This window comes from Anomaloglossus baeobatrachus, chromosome 2 (genome assembly GCF_048569485.1).
Source record: "Anomaloglossus baeobatrachus isolate aAnoBae1 chromosome 2, aAnoBae1.hap1, whole genome shotgun sequence".
Lineage (NCBI taxonomy): Eukaryota > Metazoa > Chordata > Amphibia > Anura > Aromobatidae > Anomaloglossus > Anomaloglossus baeobatrachus.
In genome coordinates, this window is record NC_134354.1 from 739,171,235 (window position 1) to 739,186,006 (window position 14,772).

Genomic DNA, 14,772 nt, shown 5'->3' on the forward strand with positions numbered 1-14,772 from the left:
CCCAGCATCAGCCTCCACCTCCCAGCCTCCCTCAGCATCAGCCTCCCCCAGCATCAGCTTCTCTCCTTCCAGCCTCCCCCAGCATCAGCCTCTCTCCTTCCAGCCTCCCCCAGCATCAGCCTCCCTCCTCCCAGCCTCCCCCAGCATCAGCCTCCCCCTCCCAGCCTCCCCCAGCATCAGCCTCCCCCAGCATCAGCCTCTCTCCTTCCAGCCTCCCCCAGCATCAGCCTCCCCCAGCATCAGCCTCCGCCTCCCAGCCTCCACCAGCATCAGCCTCCGCCTCCCAGCCTCCCCCAGCATCAGCCTCTCTCCTCCCAGCCTCCCCCAGCATCAGCCTCTCTCCTCCCAGCCTCCTCCAGCATCAGCCTCTCTCCTCCCAGCCTCCTCCAGCATCAGCCTCTCTCCTCCCAGCCTCCCCTAGCATCAGCCTCCCCCAGCATCAGCCTCTCTCCTTCCAGCCTCCCCCAGCATCAGCCTCCCCCAGCATCAGCCTCTCTCCTCCCAGCCTCCCCCAGCATCAGCCTCCCCGTCCAAGCCTCCCCCAGCATCAGCCTCTCTCCTTCCAGCCTCCCCCAGCATCAGCCTCCCCCAGCATCAGCCTCTCTCATCCCAGCCACCCCCAGCATCAGCCTCCCCCAGCATCAGCCTCTCTTCTCCCAGCCTCCCCCAGCATCAGCCTCCCCCAGCATCATCCTACACCCTCCCAGCCTCCCCCAACATCAGCCTCCCCCAGCATCAGCCTCTCTCTTTCCAGCCTCCCCCAGCATCATCCTCTCTCATCCCAGCCACCCCCAGCATCAGCCTCCCCCAGCATCAGCCTCTCTCCTCCCAGCCTCCCCCAGCATCAGCCTCCCCCAGCATCAGCCTACACCCTCCCAGCCTCCCCCAACATCAGCCTCCCCCTCCCAGCCTTCCCCAGGATCAGCCTCTCTCCTCCCAGCCTCCTCCAGCACGCCGTGCTCCTCTGCCGACACTCACAGATCCGATCGCATACACACACACACACCCACCCGATCGCATACACTCACACACACCCGATCGCATACACTCACACACACACACACTGACGATATTGCACATACGCGCTCACACTCACAACATCCGGAGATACCACATGCTTCTGGCCATGTGATCCTCCGGCAGGTCCTGGAAGCTCACTGCAGCACAGTATCGCGGCCGAGAAGCAAGCGATATCGCCAGATGTTGTGAGTGTGTGGATGCGATCTGATGTGTGTGTGAGGTGTGTGTGAGAGTGAGTGTGATCTGATGTGTGTGTGTCTGTTATTTGTGTGCGCGTGGATGTTCCGCCGCTGCAGGACCTTGATGCGCTGGTAACTATGCTACCATGGTTACCAGCGCATCCTGTCCCCCACTCGCACGGGAGCCCACACCAGCATACGGCGGCAAACCCCAGCAATGCGAGGGTTTGTGTCGGCTGGGTTGGCGGCGTATGCTGGTGTGGGCTCCCGGGGGTACAGTACTCACCTGGGAGTCGGTGTCTCCGTGTCAGTTCGGGGGATGCGTGCAAGGGTGGGGCCAGAGCGAGCGTGCATTGCGTGAGGGGGGCGGGGCGTGGCCGAGTTGCCAATACGTGCAGGGTGCCGGGGCGAGAGGCCAATCCGTGTGGGGGCGGAGCCTGTGCGAGCGGCCGGCCAATCCTTGCGGGGGGTCGGGGCCATGGCGAGGCCAGCGGCCAATCCGCTTTGTGTCACCGTAAGGACACAATTTTGGAGCAAGACAGACAGACAGACAGAATAAGGCAATTATATATATATATACAGTTAGGTCCAGAAATATTTGGACAGTGACACAATTTTCGCGAGTTGGGCTCTGCATGCCACCACATTGGATTTTAAATGAAACCTCTACAACAGAATTCAAGTGCAGATTGTAACGTTTAATTTGAAGGTTTGAACAAAAATATCTGATAGAAATTGTAGGAATTGTACACATTTCTTTACAAACACTCCACATTTTAGGAGGTCAAAAGTAATTGGACAAATAAACCAAACCCAAACAAAATATTTTTATTTTCAATATTTTGTTGCGAATCCTTTGGAGGCAATCACTGCCTTAAGTCTGGAACCCATGGACATCACCAAACGCTGGGTTTCCTCCTTCTTAATGCTTTGCCAGGCATTTACAGCCGCAGCCTTCAGGTCTTGCTTGTTTGTGGGTCTTTCCGTCTTAAGTCTGGATTTGAGCAAGTGAAATGCATGCTCAATTGGGTTAAGATCTGGTGATTGACTTGGCCATTGCAGAATGTTCCACTTTTTTGCACTCATGAACTCCTGGGTAGCTTTGGCTGTATGCTTGGGGTCATTGTCCATCTGTACTATGAAGCGCCGTCCGATCAACTTTGCGGCATTTGGCTGAATCTGGGCTGAAAGTATATCCCGGTACACTTCAGAATTCATCCGGCTACTCTTGTCTGCTGTTATGTCATCAATAAACACAAGTGACCCAGTGCCATTGAAAGCCATGCATGCCCATGCCATCACGTTGCCTCCACCATGTTTTACAGAGGATGTGGTGTGCCTTGGATCATGTGCCGTTCCCTTTCTTCTCCAAACTTTTTTCTTCCCATCATTCTTGTACAGGTTGATCTTGGTCTCATCTGTCCATAGAATACTTTTCCAGAACTGAGCTGGCTTCATGAGGTGTTTTTCAGCAAATTTAACTCTGGCCTGTCTATTTTTGGAATTGATGAATGGTTTGCATCTAGATGTGAACCCTTTGTATTTACTTTCATGGAGTCTTCTCTTTACTGTTGACTTAGAGACAGATACACCTACTTCACTGAGAGTGTTCTGGACTTCAGTTGATGTTGTGAAGGGGTTCTTCTTCACCAAAGAAAGTATGCGGCGATCATCCACCACTGTTGTCATCCGTGGACGCCCAGGCCTTTTTGAGTTACCAAGCTCACCAGTCAATTCCTTTTTTCTCAGAATGTACCCGACTGTTGATTTTGCTACTCCAAGCATGTCTGCTATCTCTCTGATGGATTTTTTCTTTTTTTTCAGCCTCAGGATGTTCTGCTTCACCTCAATTGAGAGTTCCTTAGACCGCATGTTGTCTGGTCACAGCAACAGCTTCCAAATGCAAAACCACACACCTGTAATCAACCCCAGACCTTTTAACTACTTCATTGATTACAGGTTAACGAGGGAGACGCCTTCAGAGTTAATTGCAGCCCTTAGAGTCCCTTGTCCAATTACTTTTGGTCCCTTGAAAAAGAGGAGGCTATGCATTACAGAGCTATGATTCCTAAACCCTTTCTCCGATTTGGATGTGAAAACTCTCATATTGCAGCTGGGAGTGTGCACTTTCAGCCCATATTATATATATAATTGTATTTCTGAACATGTTTTTGTAAACAGCTAAAATAACAAAACTTGTGTCACTGTCCAAATATTTCTGGACCTAACTGTAGATTGGGAATTTTGCTTTATTATTTGTTTGTCGTTGACTATGTGGGAATAGGTTTCTTCTATATTTTCCCCACTTGATTTTGGGCAGTAATTTTAGGTCTACATATGTGGGATTTTGTGCATTTATAGGAGTCCTCCTTTGGGAATCCACTCATATAAGTCAGTCCAATTGGGCACTTGATGCTTATGTGCTTACATAACATATTTTTCCCTTTCATGTCTTCTAACTAGTGATAAGCGTGCACTACCATGCTCGGTCCTCAAAACGAGTTGGTCGGAATGTCAATGGGAAACTCTAGTATCTTCCAGAAAAATGCTCAAGTTTCCTATTGCTAAAATTGTTTCTGGAAAGAAACAAAGGTGCAGATGGCGTCTTATCCTGGTATAATAAATAGCACAAAAAACACTCACCTGTGGGAGTTGTGAGGGTCACAACTACCAAAAAAGCATAACAGATCACCACGTTGGCTGCCGCAGACCCAGAGGATGAATTGGTATACATAGAGCAGAGGAAAGGGTTAATCTGCACTGCCGTATGGATGAAGAAATCATTCTGGGGTATTAATCTTCATTATTTTAATATTCAACGCGTTTCAGAGTCTATACAACTCCTTCTTAAAATCACTGATGCACATCCTATTGACTTCCATTATACTCATTAAACTAGTTGATGCTGTCCAAGCATCCGACCTGCTCTTTTCGAGTACCGAAAACCAGGTCATGGAAGTGCTCACTCATCACTACTCATCACTCATTAAAATTTTGGCTTAATATTATGAGGATGAAGATGAAGCTTTAAAGAGGTTATCTAGACATGTGGTGTTTATGACCTTTCTGCAGGATGAGTAATAAGATATCATGGGGGTCTGACACCCAGGGCGCTCACTGGTCAGCTGCTATTTGTTCTGGCAATTGCTGAATCTAAACATTTTGAATGGAGCTACTAAGCACAGCTCCGGTCAAAGAGTAGCGGCCACTGCTGGCTGTTCCTGGACCCGGGTACCGCAGCACAGCTCCTCTCCAAACAAATAGGTGCTGTACTCCAGTACCATACAGAGGCAGCTATATCTGCTCCGTTCTAAGCGTTTACATTTGACCGCTACTAGGGCAAATGACATCTGATCAGTAAGTGCGCTGAGTGTTGAACTCCCACCAATCTGTTATTGATGAACAATCCTGCAGATAGTTCATCAACATTGTATACCCGGACCACCGCTTCAACAGAATATTCCACTAAATAGCTATACCACCTTTCTCTTTATATTTGTTACCATTCATGCTCCCCCCCCCCATAGATGACAGTCTTTATGACGACGTGGCTTTCTTCTGTGCTGAGCACCTTACTGACATGTGAGTCATCTAGAGCCCCCACCCTCGCTCGCCTCTGACTTTTCGCTCCCCTCTGACTTCTCCCACATCTCTCACTTCACGCTCACCTCTCACTTCACGCTCACCTCTCACTTCACGCTCACCTCTCACTTCTCGCTCACCTCTCACTTCTCGCTCACCTCTCACTTCTCGCTCACCTCTCACTTCTCGCTCACCTCTCACTTCTCGCTCACCTCTCACTTCTCACTTCTCGCTCACCTCTCACTTCTCGCTCACCTCTCACTTCTCCCACACCTCTGACTTCTCGCTCACCTCTGACTTCTCCCACACCTCTGACTTCTCCCACACCTCTGACTTCTCCCACACCTCTGACTTCTCCCACACCTCTGACTTCTCCCACACCTCTGACTTCTCCCACACCTCTGACTTCTCCCACACCTCTGACTTCTCCCACACCTCTGACTTCTCCCACACCTCTGACTTCTCCCACACCTCTGACTTCTCCCACATCTCTGACTTCTCCCACACCTCTGACTTCTCGCTCACCTCTCGCTTAAACTTAAGTCCTGCGTTGCTATATTATTATGATGTCCTGCCTTTTGATCATGCATATTCACATTGAGGATGCCCACGCACGTGCAGTTGGCCCTGATGGACAATATAATTACAATTTTAGCATCACTTGGGATTCACAAAATTCTACTTACATTGGACAGTATTCTTGAGAATGTCTCATTTTATATGTTGTTATTTATGATTTTGAACATTCTGCACAATATTATATTCCTCATATTATGTTATTATTGTAATACAAGTATATAAACATTTTGAGTGGCTGAAAGTTCTTTATATACCACATAGCTCTTTTAATGCATTACACTTGAAAAAGATGTGCTGACATTCTGTGAGACAAAGAAAAACATTATTTTTTCTCCCTTTATGGATGCTGGCAAAATTCTTTTTCCTTTCTGCGAGTCCTAAAGACAGCTTCTGGTCCAAATACCCAATACATATCAGAAAATAATGGCCTACCCTGTAGAGGTGCTATAAATGACGGTAATGAGCTGACTCTTTAACTTGTTTTTCTCGTCTTCTAAAGTGGAGAACTCCTTTAACACATCAATATGTTTTTGGAATGTGGGATTAAACATGAAAACCCCACAACAAACAGGGAGAACATACAACACCCACAATAAACAGGAAGAACGTACAAACCCCACAACAAACAGGGAGAACGTACAAACCCCACAACAAACAGAGAGAACGTACAAACCCCACAACAAACAGAGAGAACGTACAAACCCCACAACAAACAGGGAAAACGTACAAAACCCACAACAAACAGGGAGAACGTACAAAACCCACAACAAACAGGGAGAACGTACAAACCCCACAACAAACAGGGAGAACGTACAAACCCCACAACAAACAGGGAGAACGTACAAACCCCACAACAAACAGGGAGAACGTACAAACCCCACGACAAACAGGGAGAACGTACAAAACCCACAACAAACAGGGAGAACATACAAACCCCCCTACAAACAGGGAGAACGTACAAACCCCCCAACAAACAGGGAGAACATACAAACCCCCCAACAAACAGGGAAAATGTACCAACCCCACAACAAACATGGAGAACGTACAACTCCCACACTGACAGAGGCGTTGGTTGGAAAGCCTCCCAGGACTGAAGTACCGAAAGGAAACAAAAACAACCACTGAGCTAGTGTTCAATAACAGATATTAAAATAAAAACTTACAGGTGAGGCCGACCGACTTCCGTTGTCTGTGGAGCAACTAGATGAACCTTTACTAGAAATCTAGAAGCAAAATATTAAAAAGTTTCACAAAGTCACAATAGATTTTTTTTTGTGTTAAAGGTTCTCTTTTTCCAGTTTCTATCTGTATTCATATATTATTTACATTATTTTTGAGAACTGAATGAAAATAACCCTCCTGCAATCAATACAACATACAAATATACAACATACAAATATAAGAAAAAATATTGCACAATTTTATTATTCACGCAAAAATATTTAGCAAAGTCAGAATATCGTGAATTATCATTTTCTGATTCTTCTGTCTACATGTTTGTTTAAAGCAAACCAATCACCAGGATTTTCCTATATAAGCTACAGCCAGTGCTATTCTGGCGCTATCATGCTGATTCTGTATGCAAGGTGTTGATTCGTATTGAATTGATGATGCCCTACAACTTTGTAATTCACTTTTTTCTCTATCTCGTTCCGTTTTCAAGATAAAAATGCTAGATCCATTGTTTTCCACCAGGTGGCGCTATAGGTGGTTTCATTGCGAAGTGCATGGCTACTTTACTATACCTAGACACCACTTCTATGCCTATAGCTGCCGCCGTTCTCAAGTTAATGGCAGTGGACAGGATATGGGTGGATACACTGTATTTTACAACGTTGGTTATTTTCATGTGTACTATTGATTTATGAAATAAAAACTAAAATTACTTTTGAATTAGCGTATTATACAAGCTATAGCCAATTACTATACAATCTATAGCCAAGGGGCCTGTAATCTCATTCTGCGCTGCCCCTACCATCTGAAAGCAGATACAACATACTTGTGTGTGTCAACATGTATATTTTATGGAAGAAAGAAGGTTAAAAGTGCTGGAAGAGACAGGAAGTGCAAATAGGGTCTTATCCTAAAACACTGTCAGCAATGGTGTTGTAAAGGTAGACTCACCTGGTGTGGTTGTGAGAGTCACAACCACTGTAATCGCGTCAGTATGGCAGAACCCACGTGGAGATGCAGTTCAAATTTGGAGAGAAAAGGGTTAATAGACCGCGCTGTCGTAGAGAAGAGGATCCATGTAGGAGGAGTGATTTTATTTGTCTACGCGTTTCAAAGCCTTATGGCTTCTTCCTCAGGACAAATCATATACGTATGTGATTTGTCCTGAGGAAGAAGCCATAAGGCTTTGAAACGCGTAGACAAATAAAATCACTCCTTCTACATGGATCCTCTTTTCTACGACAGTGCGGTCTATTAACCCTTTTCTCTCCAAATTTGAACTGTATGTAAGGAAGAAGAGGAGTGGTGAATATCTTACGAGCAATAATGGTGAAGACGCAGAATAAGGTAAGCGCTGCAGAGTGGAGCAAAAGATACTAGTGATATAACAAACGTCTTGCTCGTACATCGGGCGATTGTCAGCCAGATTAGATAGGTAAATAATATGCTGAAAAGTGTCTAAACCTTTGGAAAAAAAATTCCCATGTTTTAGGCCATACACCGAGGACATAGGATGTACACCTAGACTCAGTGCACATGTCCGGTCAGCTGAGGGGAACTGCGCAAGCACGAGATTATATGCGAGCCTGCGATGACGTCAGCCTAGTCACAGCAATCATTATGCGGGGGGCATGCATAACTTGAAGAGGGGCTGTGACTGAACTAAAGAAAACATCAGCTCTATGACTGAAGAAAAGTCTGTAATGCATTCGCATGAGCACAAAAAGTGTTTTTTTATGATAACAGTTTTGTTTAAAAAAAAAACCAAACAAACAAATTAGTGATGTACACAACAGCAGTGAATACACATTGGGGCGGTTTAATAAATATATATATATATATATATATATATATATATATACGGTATATATATATACACAGTGCCTACAAGTAGTATTCAACCCCCTGCAGATTTAGCAGGTTTGATAAGATGCAAATAAGTTAGAGCCTGCAAACTTCAAACAAGAGCAGGATTTATTAACAGATGCATAAATCTTACAAGCCAACAAGTTATGTTGCTCAGTTAAATTTTAATAAATTTTCAACATAAAAGTGTGGGTCAATTATTATTCAACCCCTAGGTTTAATATTTTGTGGAATAACCCTTGTTTGCAATTACAGCTAATAATCGTCTTTTTTAAGACGTGATCAGGCCGGCACAGGTCTCTGGAGTTATCTTGGCCCACTCCTCCATGTAGATCTTCTCCAAGTTATCTAGGTTCTTTGGGTGTCTCATGTGGACTTTAATCTTGAGCTCCTTCCACAAGTTTTCAATTGGGTTAAGGTCAGGAGACTGACTAGGCCACTGCAACACCTTGATTTTTTTCCCTCTTGAACCAGGCCTTGGTTTTCTTGGCTGTGTGCTTTGGGTCGTTGTCTTGTTGGAAGATAAAATGACGACCCATCTTAAGATCCTTGATGGAGGAGCGGAGGTTCTTGGCCAAAATCTCCAGGTAGGCCGTGCTATCCATCTTCCCATGGATGCGGACCAGATGGCCAGGTCCCTTGGCTGAGAAAAAGCCCCACAGCATGATGCTGCCACCACCATGCTTGACTGTAGGGATGGTATCCTTGGGGTCGTATGCAGTGCCATCCAGTCTCCAAACGTCACGTGTGTGGTTGGCACCAAAGATCTCGATCTTGGTCTCATTAGACCAGAGAACCTTGAACCAGTCTGTCTCAGAGTCCTCCAAGTGATCATGAGCAAACTGTAGACGAGCCTTGACATGACGCTTTGAAAGTAAAGGTACCTTACGGGCTCGTCTGAAACGGAGACCATTGCGGTGGAGTACGTTACTTATGGTATTGACTGAAACCAATGTCCCCGCTGCCATGAGATCTTCCCGGAGCTCCTTCCTTGTTGTCCTTGGGTTAGCCTTGACTCTTCGGACAAGCCTGGCCTCGGCACGGGTGGAAACCTTCAAAGGCTGTCCAGGCCGTTGAAGGCTAACAGTAGTTCCATAAGCCTTCCCCTTCCGGATGATGCTCCCAACAGTGGAGACAGGTTGACCAAGTATGAGTGCTGTTCACAAGTTTGGGGAGGGTCTTAATTAGTCAGAAAAGGCTGGAAAAAGAGATAATTAATCCAAACATGTGAAGCTCATTGTTCTTTGTGCCTGAAATACTTCTTAATACTTTAGGGGAACCAAACAGAATTCTGGTCGTTTGAGGGGCTGAATAATAAATGACCCTCTGAATAAACTTTTCACAATTTAAAAAAAAAAAAAAAAAAAGAAATAACATTCTTTTTTGCTGCAGTGCATTTCACACTTCCAGGCCGATCTACAGTCCAAATGTCACAATGCCAAGTTAATTCCGAATGTGTAAACCTGCTAAATCTGCATAGGCACTGTATGTATATATATATATATATATATATATATATATATATATATATATATATAAATAAAAAAAAAGGACGGGACAGGTTCCCTTTAAAGGGAATTTGTCAGGAGATTTATGTCCCAAAACCAGGTATGTTTTTTCTCTTCAAAACTCCGTGGTTGTAGAGAAAGCATAGTTTGAACAGTTGGCTGGGGACTAGAGGAAAAATACAAGACTAGTCCAGTGCCGCCCCCGGTTGATTGACAGGTCTCTCCTGATGCACACACTTAGGGGCACTTTGCACACAACGACATCGCAAGCCGATGCTTGCGATGCCGAGCACGATAGTCCCCGCCCCCGTTGCAGCAGCAATATCTTGTGATAGCAGCCGTAGCGAACATTATCGCTACGGCAGCTTCACATGGACTCACCTGCCTTGCGGCGTCGATCTGGCCGGCGACCCGCCTCCTTATTAAGGGGGTGGGTCGTGCGGCGTCATAGCGACGTCACACGGCAGGCGACCAATAGAAGCGGAGGGGCGGACATGAGCGGGACGTAAACATCCCGCCCACCTCTTTCCTTCCGCATTGCAGACGGGACGCAGGTAGGAGATATTCCTCGCTCCTGCGGCTTCACACACAGCGATGTGTGCTGCCGCAGGTATGAGGAACAACATCGTACCTGTCGCAGTAGCGTAATTATGGAATTCCCAGACGCTACACCGATGATACGATTACGACGATTTTGCGCTCGTTAATCGTATCATCTAGGATTTACATACTATGATGTCGAGTGCGACGCCGGATGTTCGTCACTTTCGACATGACCCCTCTGACATCGCACTTGCGATGTCGTAGTGTGCAAAGTGCCCCTTAGGAGTGAACTGTCAATCACCTGGAGACAGAAGCCAGCCAGTAGGCGGAGGTGGACTAGTCAGGTCTCCTGCTCAACATGACAGGCTCCTTTTAACCTGATTAAAACTACAATTAAGTGCTTTGTAGCATATCTGCTCTATGGTTGATTCATGATTTTTTGACGTTTTGCTTTCAGGATAATAAACATATTTTGTGTTTCTTTTAGCTAATTTTTTTTTGCCATTTCACCTTTTAAACAAAAGAAAAAATAAAAAGTGATAAATGTGCACTTACAGCACGTTCTTCTACATCTGCTTTATCTGACCAGTCCATATAGGGCAGAATATCCACATCTTCTGCGGATATAATTTCAAGAACATTTGGCTCAATGTCCATGTCTTCTTCTGCACTCTAAAGAGAAAGAAGAAACCTTTATTTTCCCAGTCATAATATTACAATTTCCCATAATCTATAAATAGTGTTGCATAGTGTTTCTCAATGGTGCGAGTGCTGCCATGATTCTATGTATGCCTATATATTGGCTATGGAATATGTGGACTTGCACATAAAAGTGGTTGTCCGGGTCTGGGGAAAAAAAAATGCCTGCAATCACTCTATGTGACTATAAATTGCCGAATCCTGAAAGTATTTGGTGTGCACACTGTCACGATTCATCAAATTCGGCCGGTCACGTGACCACATGTATCTGATTTCCATACACATGCCAACTAGACGTCTTTGGTTTCTCTCAAAACAAGTGAGATGACTGAATCTAGATGCGACTCATTGGCACATTACTACAAGTATGCTCGCAATGACCATACTGGGAAATCATGACAGTGTGCGCACTGTCACACTATCATGATTTAGCAGTCTGCAGATTTTTGGCCCATGCACAGACAACCCCTTTTAGAGATCAGGTTGAAGTTTTCAAATCTGACATGTCACTTTATGTGGCAATAACTCTCGAATGTTTCAATATATCCCAATGATTTTGAGATAGGAAAAAAACTAACAAATTATATTTTATGATAATGGTCAATTTAGGTCAACATATTTTGTGTTTATTTATAAAAATATCAGAAATATGACAAAAATGTCAAAAAAATTTCAAATTTTTTTTTGTAATTTACATTTTATTAGGTAATTAAGATATATAACCATACAAACATGGATTCAAGAGGAATAAATCATGTATCAAAATCATCATAAAATCACCACAAGATGTCCAAAACTGACAAAATGATTCAATATCAATTCAAAATTGAAGTTAGCCATTATGTCAGAAGAAGTGGAAAGAAATAGACTAGAACTTAAGAAGGAAGCAAGGACACGGGTAATATGCGCGATTATTTGAGAATATGACAATATAAAGGAGAGGAGAGAAAGGCCTCCCAATGAAACCATTTCAGAGCTACAAATTCAATTTCTTTTTCAGTATGGGCAATTAGAGATTCCATTCTATGTGTACTGGAGATTTCGGAAAACCACTCCTCTAAGGGAGGGGGGATCCGGAGACCTTCAATGCCAGAGAATCACCATCTTTGCGGCCTGGAGAAGATGTCTTAGAAGTGATTTCTTGTATTTACTCTCTTACTCTCTATATTAATGACCTTGTGGATGGGATTGATAGTACAGTGTCAGTCTTTGCCGATGACACCAAACTATGTAGGATATTAAAAACTGACCTGGATAGTACAATATTACAAAAAGATCTGGATAAGATGTCAGAATGGGCAGATACTTGGCAAATGAGATTTAATGTTGATAAATGTAAAGTAATGCACCTAGGACGGAGTAATCCTATAGCTGCGTATACATTAAATGGAAGTAAACTCGGGACTACAGAACAGGAGAAGGACTTGGGTATTCTCATTACAAATAAGCTGAGCAGCAGCACTCAATGTCAGGCAGCAGCTGCTAAAGCAAACAAGATTCTAGGGTGTATAAAAAGAGAGATTAGATCCCGTGATCCCAACGTATTGTTACCCATCTATAAATCACTTGTAAGGCCACATCTGGAATACGGGATCCAGTTTTGGGCTCCACATTTTAAAAAGGACATTCAGAAGTTAGAGTCAGTTCAAAGGCGGGCAACTAGACTATTACAAGGAATGGAAGGCCTCCCATATGATGGCAGATTGAAAAAGTTAGATATGTTTAGCTTAGAAAAAAGACGTCTCAGAGGAGATCTCATTTATATGTATAAATACATGTGTGGTCAATATAAAGGACTGACACATAACTTATTTCTTCCGAAAACAATACTAAGGACCAGGGGGCACTCACTGCGAGTGGAAGAAAAGCGATTCCGACACCTAAATAGGAAAGGGTTCTTTACAGTTAGAGCGGTCAGACTGTGGAATGCCCTACCACAAGAGGTAGTAATGGCAGACACTATAACAGCTTTTAAAAAAGGGCTGGATGATTTCCTCAGTACACAAAACATTGTTGGTTATAAATGACTTAGTGACTAAATGTACAACTGGTGGAGGAAGGTTGAACTAGATGGACCTAGGTCTTTTTTCAACCTAAGTAACTATGTAACTATGTAACTATGTATACAGACTTGGGCATGGGCATCATGTAAAGCAAAATTGCTTCAGGAGATGGAGGAACCAATACACCCATTACCTCCAGGGTAACCTTAAAAAGGAACCTGTCACCAGAATCTTCGCTATTAAACTAAAAGAATCCCCTTCGGCAGCTCCTGGGCTGCATTCTAGAAAGGTTCATCTTGCTACTGGCCCCCCTTTCAGACCTAAATAACAACTTTATAAAATCTTACCTTTTGCTATGGTAATGAGGTTTGCTGGCCCAGTGGGCGGGCTGTATTTCATCTGTTATCCCCCCTCCTGCCGCTGTTCGCCGTCCCCCAGTATTCATTTACATAGATGAGGCCGCCGCCCTCATCTTCCGCAGTGCTCCGGAAGTCTCGCGCATGCGCAGTGGCACTATCGCGGGACTGAGCACTGTTTTCAAAAAAGGTAAACGGGGATGATAAAAATAAGCAATGGCCCGCGCAAGCGTATAACGGTAGAGGCAGAGGTAAAAGCACGGGCACGAGATTATGGATGGATACTTGGATGACGCTGGTGATGACATTCATAGCGCCGCTGTCATGGTTCGTCTCCCTGTCCACATGGCTAGGGGGCGGAGCCTTCTCTGAAGCCTCACTTCTAGACCCTGGATGCCTTAAAAGCTGGCATTTCCAGTGAACCAGTGACGGCTATAAGCTTAGCACTGCTTTTCCTGTGATTGCTGGTCCTTTGAGTGATATCCTGATCTGTCTGTTCCTGTGCCCCCGTGCCCTTGTCTGTGTTCCGTCCCCTGGTCGTCCCTCCTGTCCTCTGTCCCCTCTCCTATTTCCCCACTCGGTTGCTTCCTCCGGTACTGACCTTGGCCCGACTTTGACTCTGCTTTTGCTCGTTCCTCCAGTCCTGCTTCCGCCCGTACGGTGTTTGACCCAGCCTGTCTGACTATTCCTTGCATGCTCTGCAGCTCTGCTTCTCAGCTGTGCTTTGAGGTAATGCATGAGAACGCTGTGAATTCACTTCCTGGTTCTCATTGCTCTGTGTAGTGTATTATGCTACAGAGCTCTGGCTCCCCCTGGTGGCAGCATTACAGCCGCCCATAATCTCGTGCCTGCGCAATATCACCGGCGCTCGTGTTTTGAAAACAGCGCTCAGTCCCGCGATAGTGCCATTACAAATGCGCAAGACTTCCGGTGCACTGCGGAAGATGAGGGCGGCAGTCTCATCAATGTAAATTAACACTGGGGGACGGCGAACAGCGGCAGGAGGGGGGATAACAGATGAAATACAGCCCGCCAACGGGGCCAGCAATCCTCATTACCATAGCAAAAGGTAATATTTTATAAAGTTGTTATGTAGGTCTGAAAGGGGGGCCAGTAGCAAGATGAACCTTTATAGAATGCAGCCCAGGAGCTGCAGAAAGAAGGGGATTCTTTTAGTTTAATAGCGAAAATTCTGGTGACAGGTTCCCTTTAAGAACCCCTTCCCAAAAGGTGCTGAGAGTAGAGCAGGACCACCAAATGTGTG

The 14,772-nt window shown here is 45.0% G+C and overlaps 1 protein-coding gene across 7 annotated transcripts in view; it reads right to left on the bottom strand.

The window, feature by feature from the left end:
• Positions 1-14,772, bottom strand: part of PARP4 (poly(ADP-ribose) polymerase family member 4) — a 354,633-nt gene that overhangs the window by 204,455 nt on the left and 135,406 nt on the right. For all 7 annotated transcript variants that reach the window (XM_075337413.1, XM_075337414.1, XM_075337416.1 and 4 more), the window contains exons 30-31: positions 11,006-11,122; positions 6,524-6,583 (exon numbers count right to left, since the gene is read on the bottom strand). In XM_075337413.1, the coding sequence (XP_075193528.1) occupies positions 6,524-6,583; positions 11,006-11,122 (177 nt within the window). The remainder of the gene's footprint in view (positions 1-6,523; positions 6,584-11,005; positions 11,123-14,772) is intronic.